The sequence below is a fragment of the Eschrichtius robustus genome, chromosome 2 (genome assembly GCF_028021215.1).
Source record: "Eschrichtius robustus isolate mEscRob2 chromosome 2, mEscRob2.pri, whole genome shotgun sequence".
Classification (NCBI taxonomy): Eukaryota; Metazoa; Chordata; class Mammalia; order Artiodactyla; family Eschrichtiidae; genus Eschrichtius; species Eschrichtius robustus.
This window is the reverse complement of record NC_090825.1, coordinates 105622125-105636818: the sequence shown is the minus strand read 5'-3', so window position 1 is coordinate 105636818 and position 14694 is coordinate 105622125. Positions and strand designations below refer to the sequence as shown.

At 37.0% G+C, this 14694-nt stretch overlaps 1 protein-coding gene across 2 annotated transcripts in view; it reads right to left on the bottom strand.

Moving 5' to 3' along the window:
- MEGF10 (multiple EGF like domains 10) overlaps positions 1 to 14694 on the bottom strand; it is a 370667-nt gene that overhangs the window by 80043 nt on the left and 275930 nt on the right. For both annotated transcript variants that reach the window (XM_068535791.1, XM_068535792.1), the window contains one exon: positions 2666 to 2758. In XM_068535791.1, the coding sequence (XP_068391892.1) occupies positions 2666 to 2758 (93 nt within the window). The remainder of the gene's footprint in view (positions 1 to 2665; positions 2759 to 14694) is intronic.

The following is a 14694-nucleotide window of genomic DNA, read 5'->3' as shown; positions in this document are numbered from 1 at the left end:
GAGGAAAACACAGACTGGGGGACATTCTGCAGGATATCTGGCCAGTTCTCGTCAAGGCTGTCAAGGTTATGAAAAACAAAGACTGAGCAATTGTCACAGACCAGAGGGGACTGGGGAGATGTGAAAATGCAGTGCAGTGCTCAGGACTAGATCCTGGAACAGAAAGAGGACATTAATGGAAAAAATAATAAAATACAAATAAAGTCTAGAGTTTGTTTAGTAGTAATATACTAGTAAGGAGCTAACTGGTAGTGTATTCATGTCAATTTCTTTTGGCAATTAGTTTTGCCAAGCTAATGGTAACTTAATATGTTAAGGGAAAAACTGGATGCAAGTGTATGGAAACTGTCAACTCTCTTTGTAACTCTTCTAAAATTGTTCCAAAATGAAAGGTTTACTCAAAAAAATTATTGCAGTTTCTGTCTCTTGATTGGACCCTGACTAATACAAGGAACTGGTGTCATTTAAAAAGCAATCATTTTCTGGATCTAACATATATTATCAAACATATGCATAACAATAACCAGAGAGGAGGGGGCAGAGAGATAAAAATCCTTGGGAATTAGGCCATTTTAACTCTGCTACTTAGTGGATTACTAGATTGTGCATTTGCTTCAAGAATTATCTGGCCAAGAGTAACTAAATTACACACCTCCTAATGAGTGATATTAGGGTAACAGCTATAGACAAAACCCAGGTAACAAAATTCAGTGCTCTGGCTCAGAATAGCATTTTCTTAGGTGCTTAAAAAAGGTGTCAGAAATGTTTTCTAAGAACATCTTTAAAGCCTTCAGATATCTGTCCACATTTATTTATGCTTCTGTTCATGATAAAGCCAAAACATAAGCTGTGGAGAATAAACTAAAAGTCACCTCAATATCATCATCCAGGATTGAAAGAACATGTGTTGTCAGAATTCTAGAGGCTTCATTCAAAAGTCAGTCAACTCCGAAATGAAGCAACAGTTTGTTTTCTAGAAGGCTTAAATCAGTTCTAGAGAGTCTGAAACCCATGTAGACCTTTTGTTTTGTTTACACACTCTTTAGTCTGATCTCTCAGTTTGAGGTAGGCTGCAGTTCTTAGGGGACAAAGTATGACTGCAATAAAATTATTCCACAGTATTCTCACCCTGAAATTAGTAACAAATCTCATTTCTCAGATGAAGAATATAGCCACTCTTCTCTTTCCCAATGGTTTATACAATAATGTTATTTTTCTTCCAAATGTGTAGGCACAACTGATCTTTAAGTTGGAAAAGTCAATGAAAGCAACAATGCATTTGAGGTCAGTCGGCCAGAAAAATGGACATGAGCCAGATCCCACATCCCAAACATTTTGCCTCAACGGCATGTGGACGAAGTGCCCTCTCTCCTCCTGATCTCTAACAGAAGGCTAACAAAACCTTGCAAGACAGTTACCCATTGGAATGGGGAGCCTGTCGGGGCAGAAAGACGCATGCACGCGCGCATGCGCGCGCACACACACACGCACACTCCCTGTTTAGGACACGATAAAAAGGCTCTTTCACATGGAATGTTCTATGCACAGACAGCATAAGGACCTCCCCTGAAGATGCTGTTTTAGAGGCAGTCAAGAGATCACAAGTCTAAAACAAGTAGTTCTAACAAGATAAAGAGTAATCTCCCCAATTCCAAATGGAAGCAAGTAAAAATTCTTAAAACCAGCTTATCTACATTGCTTGAAGTTCTTTTGGACTAGTTTCAGAAAATTCTTTGGTAGCAGGGAGGACAAAGTTGTGTTGTCACGAGAGTCTGCTAATTTTTAAAACTATTTTTCCCTTTCTCTAAATGTAAACGTTTCATGCATTACAATTTAGTTGCACTTCAATTCCTTCTCACATTTTTCAAGGCAAAACGAAGTATAAAGGAACAGGAAGAGTGCACAATTACACGCACAGCAAGGAGTTAGCCAGAAGACCTAAGTTTTAACTGTGAAATTTAGAAAAGCAACTGTATTACATGACATTCCATCATTTAATCCTCATAATAATGAATACAGGATTTTAAGTGCAATCTGCTTATAGTCCAAAACACCATCATTTTACAATTATAATTCTAACATAATGGAGAAAAATTATATACTATATTATGAATTGATTTAATACCTAAATGTTCATGAATTTTCATTTATTACCAATAATTCTCCCCAGTAATCTGAGCAAGTACTTATTATTTGCACCTCAGAATTCAAAGATTAATATGTTAAGCATTGAAAATATCAATTTTACTTCTGCTTTAGAACCAACAAGCGGTAAGTTTTCATCACCAAGAAAATATATTAGATAAGCAAACAAGTAAAAACAGATGCAGGAATACAGTAGCTGTGTTACCAAAACTGCCTTACTGAATTAAGGAATCTAACTTCTGGACCCTACCCTGGAAAATGCATTGATATTCACAGAAGTACCAGAATCAGATGATTGAAATCTTCTTTCCAAGTACCTTTCTTTATACTCTATTCATAACAGTTCTGTGTATAATACATGTAGAGATTTAAAAGAAACAGCATTCGTGAGTTGGATTGGGAATCTACACCACGTTCTGTATTGGGATGAAGAGGGAAACCTGTGGCTCATGTAATCTGCAGACAAGAGGCCCATACAGCAAAAACATCCGGAGACAGACAACAGCAGGTGGAAACTTACCACTGGAGCAGTTGGTCCCACCCCAGCCAGGCTCACACTGACAGGTGTTTGGAGCAATGCAGCGACCATGGACACATTTATCAGCACAATGGGCTGTCAGAGAGAAAAATCAATCAAATAAGGAAAGTTGGCACAAGAAAAAAACCCCAACAACACAGCTGTTTCACATCTCAGTCTCAAGTATCACTTAAAAACAACATGCATGCTTGATAATTTTCTTCAATCCGTTCCTCAGCCCTCTTACAGTCCTCTGTGTAACCAAACAATTCCCCTTCTTATTTTGATACCTCCAAATAAATTCCTTCATTTCTACTATATAATTCTACTTCATGCTAAATTAGCAAAGAAGTTTCAAGGAAAATTGCCTAATCCACTTTTTAAAAAAATTATCAGTGACTACCAAATATATCCTCTTTGTTTCAGGAGGAGCGTATATGGATGCACAAACAAACCACAAAGCAAGATCTCAGGACTCCAGGGCGACAAGAGTAGTCTGAAAGGTATTCCCTTTACATAATACCTTCACTAGAAACAATAGTCAGATTTCTTTGTGCACATGTTATTCACAACCATGACACAGCAGACTTAGATGCCCTTTTTCTGTTGAGGGGAATATTCGAAAAATGTCACCCAGGTCTTTAGGAAATAGTAAATCTCAATTCCTCTTTTGTTAGTGAATATCACTGGTATGACCCAACCCATGAAAATAAGGGGTATCATTGCAAACATGAGTGGATGAGTAGTCTGATGATTTCCAAAAGAAAGCTCAGTGGGCGGATAGAAAGAGATCCAAAATATGCTGTGTTGAACATCAGCATTATCCTCAACATTAGTGCCACTCAGGTTGGTTAAATCTTCTTTAAAATACCTGGATATATGAGTAATTGTGAGAACAGCTTGGAAGAGTTTGGATTTCAGATTTTCATTTCCAGAATTTCATTTAAGGATGGGATAAGGTATCCTATGCTTTAGAGATAAGTTTTATTAATTCATGTCTTATTACAAAAGTAAAACAGGTCTACTGTCCAAACATAAAATACCAATAAGCAAAATAAACCTCTCTCTTAAGGAAAAAAAAAAGAGAATCATAATATTTTTCAATTTGCCTTCCCACTTAATATAATGAGAAAAAAATCTTTCTATGTCATTAAATATTCTTTTGTGTGATTTATATACTGTGTGTAAGTCTATATTGTGCATATATATTTATATATGTTGTGTATATATATTTATATATGTTGTGTATATATATATGTATATATAGTATAGGATATACGTATATAATATATTTTGCTGGACCAAAAGTGATAATCACTTCTAAGGTTTTTATCAAAAAGATTTAGACATGAAGAGATATAAATGAAAGGCATTTTAGATGAAGAGAGAGCAGAAGCAAGCAGTAGAAAGAAAAACAAATGGAAATGAGAAGATCTGTTTGGGTGCAGTGTTTGGAGCAATAGCTTTGGAAAGAGAGAGACATTTTGAAAACCAAACTAAGGTGTCAGGACTTTATTCTGAGAATTAGCTGGCAATATTCTAATGAAAGATATAAATTTGTTATAAGAAATAAACTATCAGGTAGGTCACCTGATGAGGACACTGCAACAAAATGAAGTGACCAAAATTTCAGGAAATACACGTTTATGTCCTATTACTAGAATAATTCTTTAGCATCCAGGCAATTTGGTGAGGGGTATCAGGCCAGATGAGCTAGAGATTTTGACACTAGAGTCCCAAGGAGATGCTTAGCAACCTCATAATACTTGATACAATTACGTATTTAATTATAATGAGAAGCAAAATCTGCCTGTAACATATGAACACACTGCCCTACAACATGTTGACTTCTGCTGCCAGGTTAAGTCGACATGTGCTAATCTCAGGGTTCAGTGCCTCCAGCCATTTCTATGCATGTTTGATATTGCAGATGGGTCATTCATTCAAAAGGCCATAGCTCTGTACTGTTATTTCTTAAAATTTAGCTCTACATGTATAAGCCAGCAAAATACCATAACTAGAGTATGCAAGGTTCAACTAAATGCCACAGAAGGCCCAGTTCTAATTGTGTAGGGCATGTTCTGGACCCTGTATCACACTGTTTTATGGTAGCCAGGACACCCCCATCTTACAGAGAGTGCTGGCACCCATTGTAAATACGTAAATTTGACCGTGCTTGGTCTAACTTGTCTTACGTACTGATGGCATCTATGCTTGCAACATACTGTTAGTGATCAGCCTTCAGACATCAAATTCCCAATTTATCCTGCATCAAGATACTAAAACTATTTAAAATTCTGTTTGTATATTTTGAGAAGTTTTAAAAATCAGATACTAGATCTCTTTAATATGAAACCAGAGTTTTCTGATACTGTGCACCTAAAAGAAAACACAGAAATTGGATATGATGGTTGACGAAAAGAAGTATCATTCATATCCTCAAACTTCAAATTTTTTTGTTTATTTAAAATACTCTTGTTGGTCTCACCCATTAATTTTACACTAAGAAAATGTTACAAATGTTAACTTATAAGGTATATCTATATTAATAAAATACTACTTTGTCTTTATATCTTAGGCATCTACACATAATTTCATTTGACAGAAAAATCAGTTCCACTATTTGAAACTTGGAAAATCTCTGGGTTCCCAGGACACTGGATTGGATGACAGCAACCTGGGGTTTCCTATCTACAAAGAGTGGGTGGCCAGGAGAGGAAGGTTTTTGGGGGTGTTCCATGGGAAGGTCTCAATTTGCTCCTCCCCTTTTTTCTGTCTCCTTTCATTTTCTCACTCCTTATCTTCCTTTTCACCTTCTTTTACTACACATCTTTCTCTCCCCTAAACTACTTTCTTGATATGCACAGTCACCATACAGAATGCAGATTAAACTGTGGTTTTAGTTGTAGTTGTGTTGGCTCTTAGCCCCTGAGTAACCCCAAAAGATTTCCACTGTACCCACCTGAATCAACCAGAAAGAAAGGTAAGACAGAGCAAACAGGTCTAGAACCTTTCCTCCAATATCAAGATGGCCTTTACTAAAACGGGTAAAGAAATGCATGATAAGCTAAACCTGGGTCCCAGAAGATTAGGAATCAGAATTGCTTATGCTTGGATACCAATTGATTGTTTTTTGTTACTCTTGTTTTGTTGATTACAAAAAAAGGATATTAAGTGAATTTCTATATGTAAAAATCAAAGGAGATCTGCTTCAAAATGCTTTGAGATTGCTGAATAATCATACGAATACTCTCATGTTTGATTCCTGATGATATGAACTTTGTGTTTTATGAAATAAACACCAAGAAGTCCAGTCAACTGTAATAGATGGAAAAAAATCCTATCATGGTAATTTTAAAATCTAGATTATTTCTATGAAAATCTTGAAATAATAACATTTGGCTGAAGTCTGAAGCAAAACGTAAATAGATAGTTAGCAGAAAACAAATTAGTCTGTAAGTTAATTAGGAATTGGAAGGGGCAATCTGCTTTCCTAATGATTTTTTTTCTTAATTAAAGCTAGAGTCAAAGGAATCAACTTGAAGCATTGAAGCCTAAAGTCAAATAATGATCAAAGTAATGGAAAATATTATTGGTACAGATTCTCAAAGGAAAGAACACGAAATTCTCCTGCCATGGTGCAGAATCTCCACATGACATTAGACTGTCACACAAGTGCCATCTGTGTTCCATGCCCTATCCCACAGCTTGGGACTCTCCACATTTAGCAGCAGCTCTCACCAAGCACCCACAAGACCAGTGGGAGCAAAGAGAGACAACAGAGGAGAAGAGAGCAAGCTAGAGAACTCTGTGTTCTCTGATGTCCCAACTCTCCAAGTTGCAGTAACACTAACCATGGCATATGTGGTGACAAACACAGAGCCTGCCTCTAGGAAACTGACTGAGCTAGATCCCTACCCTAGCTTCATCTTTCCTCTTTTAGCCTCAAATGCCACCTACTCTGGGTGCTGAGTTTTATGACTAACAAACTCCACGTGAGAACCCAAGGTGGGTTAAAGACATGAATTTGTCGTATAGAAAATTCCAAAGTCAGCTGGAAACGAGAAAGGGAACAGAGGTCTCCTGTAGCAAATGTTCAATAGCTTAGATTTCAAGGACAAGCACAAAAGAACTATCCTAAATATGGCTTTCTCATCCATGGAAACTGTCATTTTATTCCCTATCCTATTCTTATTTTTAAAAGGGCAATTAAAACCAGGAAAATGCTAGCAAAGACAATCTATCCAATATGATTCTTTTTCACATCTCTCTTTAAGAAAATCATTAATATCGCATTCTGAGTTTTCAGTAATCTTTTATAGAGACCAGATGTAAGCTGGATATGTGGACCCATACTTGGTACATCGCTGCAGACACATCAAGTTGCAAGGAGCAGCCAAGGCATCTTCTCCCTCAAGAACTGGGCGGCAAGAGACACTGATGAGAAGAACATGCCACATCTATGAATTGAAAGCTGTGGACAGCCTGTCTGCCTGATGGACAGGTGAGGACTGACCCGATGACCCTGGAATCTTCTCTAATTAGGCTCCTATTTCAGCCTTAGCTCCTAAATCCCATTACCAGTGACATGGATCTCATTCCTTTCACTTGTAAATATTTGCCTTTAATACTGAGAGCTACTAACTATACTCAATAGTTTTCTCTTCTGCCATATACATTTCCCTTTGGATTTACACCTAGAGTATGGCAGAAAGGTGAAAGTAAGAGTGGGCAGACTAAAGACTCCTTTAAACCAATTGTATCTCTAAACACAGTACCTACTGTGTCCTAGAGGATATATTATAATCAATGCATTTAAGTTAATTTGAAAAATGTTTCCATGATCAAAGTATCTCTTGAAAATAACTGTCGATTAGAAACACACACCTTCCACCTAATCCATCTTTCCCCAGAAGTGTCTTTTATCTTGATGTCATGAATAAAGAGCAAAAGTGACAAATCTTATTTTTGCTCATATTTTATTCGTAGTTGCTACAGAGGAACATAGATTTTTAGAGTTAAAGGTGCCTTTACTGAACGTCATTTCCGCATTTTTCAGGCAAGAAAATGGGGACTGGGAAAATGGAATGATTTTCCCAATATTTGCAGCTGGCATTAGAGGCAGAAGTAGGAGTGAACCCAGGTGCCTGAATCCCAGTGGACCAAAATTTCTGATGAGTTTTGATGGCAATGGGGAGGCAGGAGGGAAAAGGATGGTAGTAGCTGTGCTGGGTCAGATATTAGGGCAGGTGTACTGGACAACTGCGAGTCGGGAGTTAGAAGATTCAAAGGAGGAAGAGAAAGAAAGCAGAGAGTTGACTCCTAAGATAAACTTGACCCACTACATACTTTTGTTTGAGGCCAATTACATGCAAAGTCTTTACAAAAATCTAATTGCTACTACAGTATTCACTACAGACAGGAATCATTTTGTTTTCATATTTGCAGACATTACATTGTAGCCTACCTTATTGTGTTTGTTTATAAAAAGGAAGAGAATTCCCTTTTCCTTCAATTTAATATTTACTGAGGTAGCAGGCACATTACTAGGCACTACTATGGATACAAAGATGGCAGACCGGGAACTCTTAGTCTGCAGAGGAGGTCAAATACAGGCTCCACAAAACCTAACTGCAGAGCAGAATGCAGATGTAATACAGAATTATGAACAAATACTCTGAACCATATTCAACAATTCCATTTATATGAAAAGTCTAAATAGGCAAAACTATAGAGACAGAAAGTGTATTAGTGGTTGTCTAGGGCTGGGAGGGGCTGAGGGTGAATGTCGGGTGATGGCTAATGGATACAGGGTTTTATTGAGGAAATAAAAATACTCTAAAGTTGATTGTGTGCTGATTGTACAACTCTGTAAATATGCTTTAAAAACCCCACTGAATTATACACATTAAATAACTGAATTTGTATGGTATGTGAATTACATCTCAAAAAGTCATCATAAAAATACTGTGGCAGCTGAGGAAAGGGAGCAATTGATTCCAACTAGAGTGAGATCAAGGAGGGTCTCAGGAAAGAGAGAACATCTGAGCTGAGGAAGTAGACACCTTTGTAATAAAGCTGCAGGAAAGAGGTGCCAAAAGCAGCTGCCTCATACTCCATCCTCTTTTCATCCCATCCCCAAGGTTACATAACCCACTGCATAGGGTCAGGGGCTCTCACCCCACAGCCACCAGTGGTCCATATATGTGACGTGCATAGATTGCTGATCAGTCATGGAGAGTGAGAAAACACTGGAAGTCTAGAAAGTTGCACTTGGTAAATGTATTTTTAAAAATCCATATCTAAAATTCCTTTCCTTCCATTCTTGATAGAGCTTTCATGGCTGTGAAGGACAAGTACAAAGAGTGATTACCAGCAGTGTCTTTGGCAGACATCTCTAATTGTATACGTAATGCCTAGTCTTCCTTCCACCTTTATTAACAGAATGCCACTTTCACTAGGGACAATGGTGTGACCAGCAATAAACCACATTTCCATCCCTCTTTCTGGATTGATGTGTCCATGTGGAAACAGTATAGGGGGAGAGATCAATAGTAAGAGCAATCCCCCATCTCTTTCTTCTTCCTGATGCCAGGTGTGTAGACAAAAAGGCTGAATCTGCAGATCTGAGGGAAGCGCCCAGGGAATCGTGAAACACTTTGCTCTGAATTTCTTGCATGGATGAATAAATGCCATAAACCACTCACTTCCAGACTTTTCATTACATAAAAATTAAAAATTCCTCTATATATGTTTCTATTTTTCAGATATCTACTTATCACAGCCAAACATGATTCCTAACATACACTGCCCCTTTGGAAGATCTTTCTGGTGAGTCAGTTCCTAAATTGAAAAATATATATATATAATAGCAGAAAATAATTATCTCAAAAAATGTCCAAAAAGCACTTGGAAAAATCCAACATCCATTCCTGAAAAAAATTCTCTTGACCCCTTAGATTAGGAACAAGACAAGGATGTCTACTCTTATAATTTCTAGTCAGCATTGTACTGAAGGTTCTAGCAAGGTAATAATGCAAGAAAAAAGAAGTAAAAGACATCCAGATTGGGAAGGAAGAAGTAAAATTGCCTTTATTTATAGATTATTGAAATATATGTATGTATGTATAGAAAGTCTGATGGAAATCTACAAAAACAGCTACTAAAATAATGAGAGTTTAACAAGTTTGCAGATAAAAACCAATATAAAAAACTTAATTATACCTCTATATACTGGCAAGAAACAATCAGCGATTGAAATTTTAAAAGCCATTTATAATAACACCAAAAATATGAAAAACTTAGGGATAAATCTGACTACAGATGTGAAAGACCTATACACTAAGAACTAGCAACATTGCTGAGAGAAATTAAAGAATTAAACAAAACTATCAACGAAAGTGACCCTTTTGACATTTACAGAACACTCCACCCAACAACAGCAGAATATATGGGATATTCTCTCTAAATAGAGAGAGAGACATTATTTATGAATCAGATGACTCACTATTGTTAAGATCAATTTTCTTCCAAATAGATCGACAGATTCAATGCAACATCATTCCAAATCCCAGCAGCTTCTTTGGTAGAAATTGACAACCAGATTTTAAAATTCATATGTAAATACAAAGTACCTACAAGAGTCAAAATAACTTTGAAAAAGATAAAGGCTAATACTACTTGATTTAAAGACTTAAAAACTACAATAATCAGGACAGTGTGATATTGATGTAAATATAGACAAATAGATCAATGGAATGGAATAGAGTCCAGAAATAAATCCAAACATGTATGGACAATTATACTTTGATAGAGGCACAAAGGCAATTCAGTGAAGAAAGAATAGTCTTTTCAACAATGCTGGAAAATTTGGATATCCATAGGCAAATAAATAAATATAGATACATAATTTTTCACCATATACAAATATTAACTCAAAATGAATCATAAACCTAAACATAAAACCTAAAAGTATACAACCTCTAGAAAAAAACATAGGAGAAAATCTTTATGACCTTGAGCTGGGCAAAGATTTCTTAGATATGCCACCAAAAAATACAACTTGCAAAAGAACAAATTAATAAATTTATCCATCAAAATTAAAAACTTCTGCTCTTCAAAAAATACCATTAAGAGAATGAAAAGATAAGTCACAGAATGGAAGAAGTATTTATAAAAAAAATTAGCTGATAAAGAACTTGTATTCAGAATATACAAAAATACTAAATAAGAAGATAAACAGCTCAATTACAAATAAATAAATAGGCAAAAGATTTGCACACTTCACCAGAGAAGATGTACTAATGGCACATAAGCTCATGAAAAGATGCTCAATATCATTAGTCACTAGAACAGTATGAATTAAAACTGCAATAAGATAATATTACATATCTATTCAAATGACTGAAATTAAAGACTGACTGTACCAAGTATTGGCAAGGATTAGAGGAATTGGAACTCTCATACATTGCTAGTGGACAACTACTCTGGAAAATTTTGTCAGTTTCTTAAATTGTTTATGGACATTTGGATTACTTCCAGTTTTGGGCTATTACAAATAAAGCATCTCCAAACACTATGTACAAGTACCAAATGATTCAGCTATCCCACTCCTAGGTATTACCCAAAAGAAATAAAAGCATAAGTCCACACAAAGACTTGTACACAAGTTCTCAGAGCAGCTTTATTTGTAGTTGCCAAAATCTGGAAATAATACAAGTGTCCATAAACAGATGAAAGAATAAGTTATGGTATATCTATACAACAGAATACTACTCAGCCATAAAAAGGAACGAATCAATGATACACATGACAATATGGATGAATCTAAAAGTGATTATGCTGAGTGAAAGAGACCAGACATAAAAGAGAACACACTGTGATTCCATTTGTATAAAGCTCTAGCAAATGCAAACTAACCTGAAGTTACTGAAAGCAGATCAGTGGTTACCAGGGGGTGAGAGATGCAGGTAAGAATGCCTGGGAGGAATTACAAAGGGATGTGAGCAAATATCTGTATGTGATGAACAAGTTCACTATCATGATTGACATGATGATTTCATGGTTGTAGACATTTGTCAGTACCTATCAAATTGTACACTTAAATCTGTGCAGTATATTTTATGTCAATTTTACCTCAGTAAAGCTATTTTGAAAAAAGAAAGGTAGAATGTGAGAACTTCCACAAAGGGTCAGAGACCTCTCTCTATACAAATAAGACATATTAAAAAAAATCTGAGCTAACACTAAAACACTGAACACACTTTGCAATTTCAGTAAGAGTCTGGTCATTGGTGGGTGGGCTCTCCAAATGTTTATGAAGATATTGGCTTTAGAGCCTCCCAAGACATTTACTTGGGGAAATGCTAATACTACAAACTCACAATGCAGAAAAAATGTTCGTGTTGAAACTGACTATTGTAATGGATTCCACACAAGGGATTGTAATACCAACTGTGGAGCACGTAATCCTATTCATTTATTTAAAAATGGAAAGAGTTTTCAGCTTAATTCCACACATACACAGGCATTATCTATTCTGGCCACAACTCCCACATTGTGTCTCTAAGTTAAATCAGATTTAAGTAACATTAGTAACATGATCCTAATGGACCACAGTTTCAAAAAGTTAAGGAGTGCTGGAATAAACTCTAATTTTCCTAAGCACAAATTCCTAACAACTCAGCCTACAACTGGTCTATTGATACCACTGCAAACTGATTCAATTTGAGGATTTCAAAATCATCAGCAGACAGTTTAGAGAAGAAACCAGAAGGAAGGTACCTTCATTTGCGACAAATTATTTCCCTCCCAGTCCTGTCATGTTTATGTCTACTAGGAAAGCATGGCAATTCTACAGGAAGTGCCATACCAGGCTCTTCTGTTTTTTGACTGGCATTCCTCTTGGCCTGACCCACTCTCTACGGAGCCATGGAATTCTTTGACAAATATTCTTTCCCACAGCACCCCATGGCATTTCCTCGTCTGCCCTATTTCATCTTGCTGATACTTGCTTCCAGACACTTTGCTTCCAGCTATCCAGTACATCTGAATCACATGTTAATAATAAAGGACAGTCCTAGGGAAAGTGAAGAGGGCAGCGACGGTCATAGTTACCATTTTCCCATTCAGTATACCCGCCCCTCCTCCCTCCTAGCTGGTGGTCCCTGGACATTTCCTTTTGGACTCTGGTGCCCTAATGTTCTTTCCGCTCTCCTTCCCTGTCTACACTAGCTTGAGAATAAACAGAGTCCTCATACCCAAGAATCAACAGCTAGTTATAACAGCTAAGGGGTTATTTCCTTCGTCAGGGACATTTGCATTTCAGTATGAAAGGCTTAAACCAAATGTATAAATTAAGTGGCAGAATTTCTTTAAATAGGGGAGGATCAAACGTCTAAGAGAAAGCTGGCAGCAGAAACTTTGCTACTAGAATGCCTCATAAAAACTAGGGAACACAAACTCAAATGCCTGCAGGAGCCAGGGGGGATCAATGAGAAGAGTAAGTAGGTCAGGTAAGGTCTGGGAAACTCAGAGAGCCTGGGCTCATCTAAAAAGGGCAGCTCCCGGGGGTCAAAGGTACAAACTTCCAGTTATAAAATAAATAAGTCATGGGAATGTAATGTACAGGATGGTGACTATAGTTAATAATCCTGTATTGCATATTTGAACGTTGCTAAGAGAATAGATCATAAAAGTCCTCATCACAAGAAAAAAACATTTTGTAACTATGTATGGTGACAAGCGTTAACTAGACTTATTGTGGTGACCATTTCACAGTATATACAAATATTGAATCATTATGCAGTACCCCTGAAACTAATGTAATATTATATGTCAATTACACCTTAATTAAAAATAAATAAATAAAAGGGTAGGCTCCCCTTCAGTATCTCCTGCCTATTGCCACATAAGAATGTCAAGCCAGTGTTACCAATACGCTGATTTTTCTGTGGAAGATGAAAGTCCTAGGTTTTATGTTAAAAGTTCTTTAAATGTAAATACTATGTAGACCAAACAAAATATGATTATGTATCAAATCATCCAGCCTCTAGTTTGCCACCTCCAGCAAAGACTATTGGCCTGCTTTATAAAAAATCAGTGAAGGTCCTAAAATGTTCAGAATAAAAAGCTTTTAAGTTCTTTGACAGATCACATTTTACACTTAACTGTCCTTTTCTCTTAATTTTAGTATTTAGCCCCGTAACTGCTGCCAATCATTTATACAGCTATTTTGAATTTAATATCAAGATCTGCTTCACATGCATTGACTCATTGACAACATCACTTCTGGTAAACACCTGTTTGCCATGAAATAGCTGTTACTAATAGCTCAATACTTGGAGGAGAGGCCCAGCCAATGCTGTACCAATTGATGTAGATAGTAAACAGGTACATCATCTATGCAATGGTGAAGGGAAGGAAGTGCCTGCTATATTCTGTCATGACTCAACTAAATATTTCCCTTTTTTCAGTTGTTAAAACAGACATCACTGTCCTTAGAAGAAATTACAGAGTGACACAGCCAACATGCCTGACATATCTATCATGGTATCCCTCCTCGAGAACAATAATTCAGCACTCACCCATAGATAAAACTGCCTTTGTGGGAGCTATGGAATCCAGCACCACACACTAAGGAACCCAGAAGCAGCCTCACCCACCTGTGCTTCAGGTAATAGGCGTACGGATCTCAGTCCCAGCTGTGGACACTGAGTGGCCCGTGAACTGTCTCCAGTCCATCTTGGCCATGGCCCAGAAGCCCCTGGAGAACAATGTCTTAGACAATCACCCATGGATGAGAGAGCCTTTGTAGAAGTACAGGTTTCCAGCGGAGAAGCTCCAGCACATCACTGGAGCAAAAAAATACAAGTTTGTACACACTGGAGAAGGTAAGAGGAACAGTTAGACTTTATACACATTACCCCTCCTACCAAGGCAGCATAGCTCATGCCGAGAGAGTCCTTCTTGGCCTGTGATTTCTCATGTGGGGGAAAGCTAGTGCGTGTGAGTGAGTGGACAGCTTCCCCAGC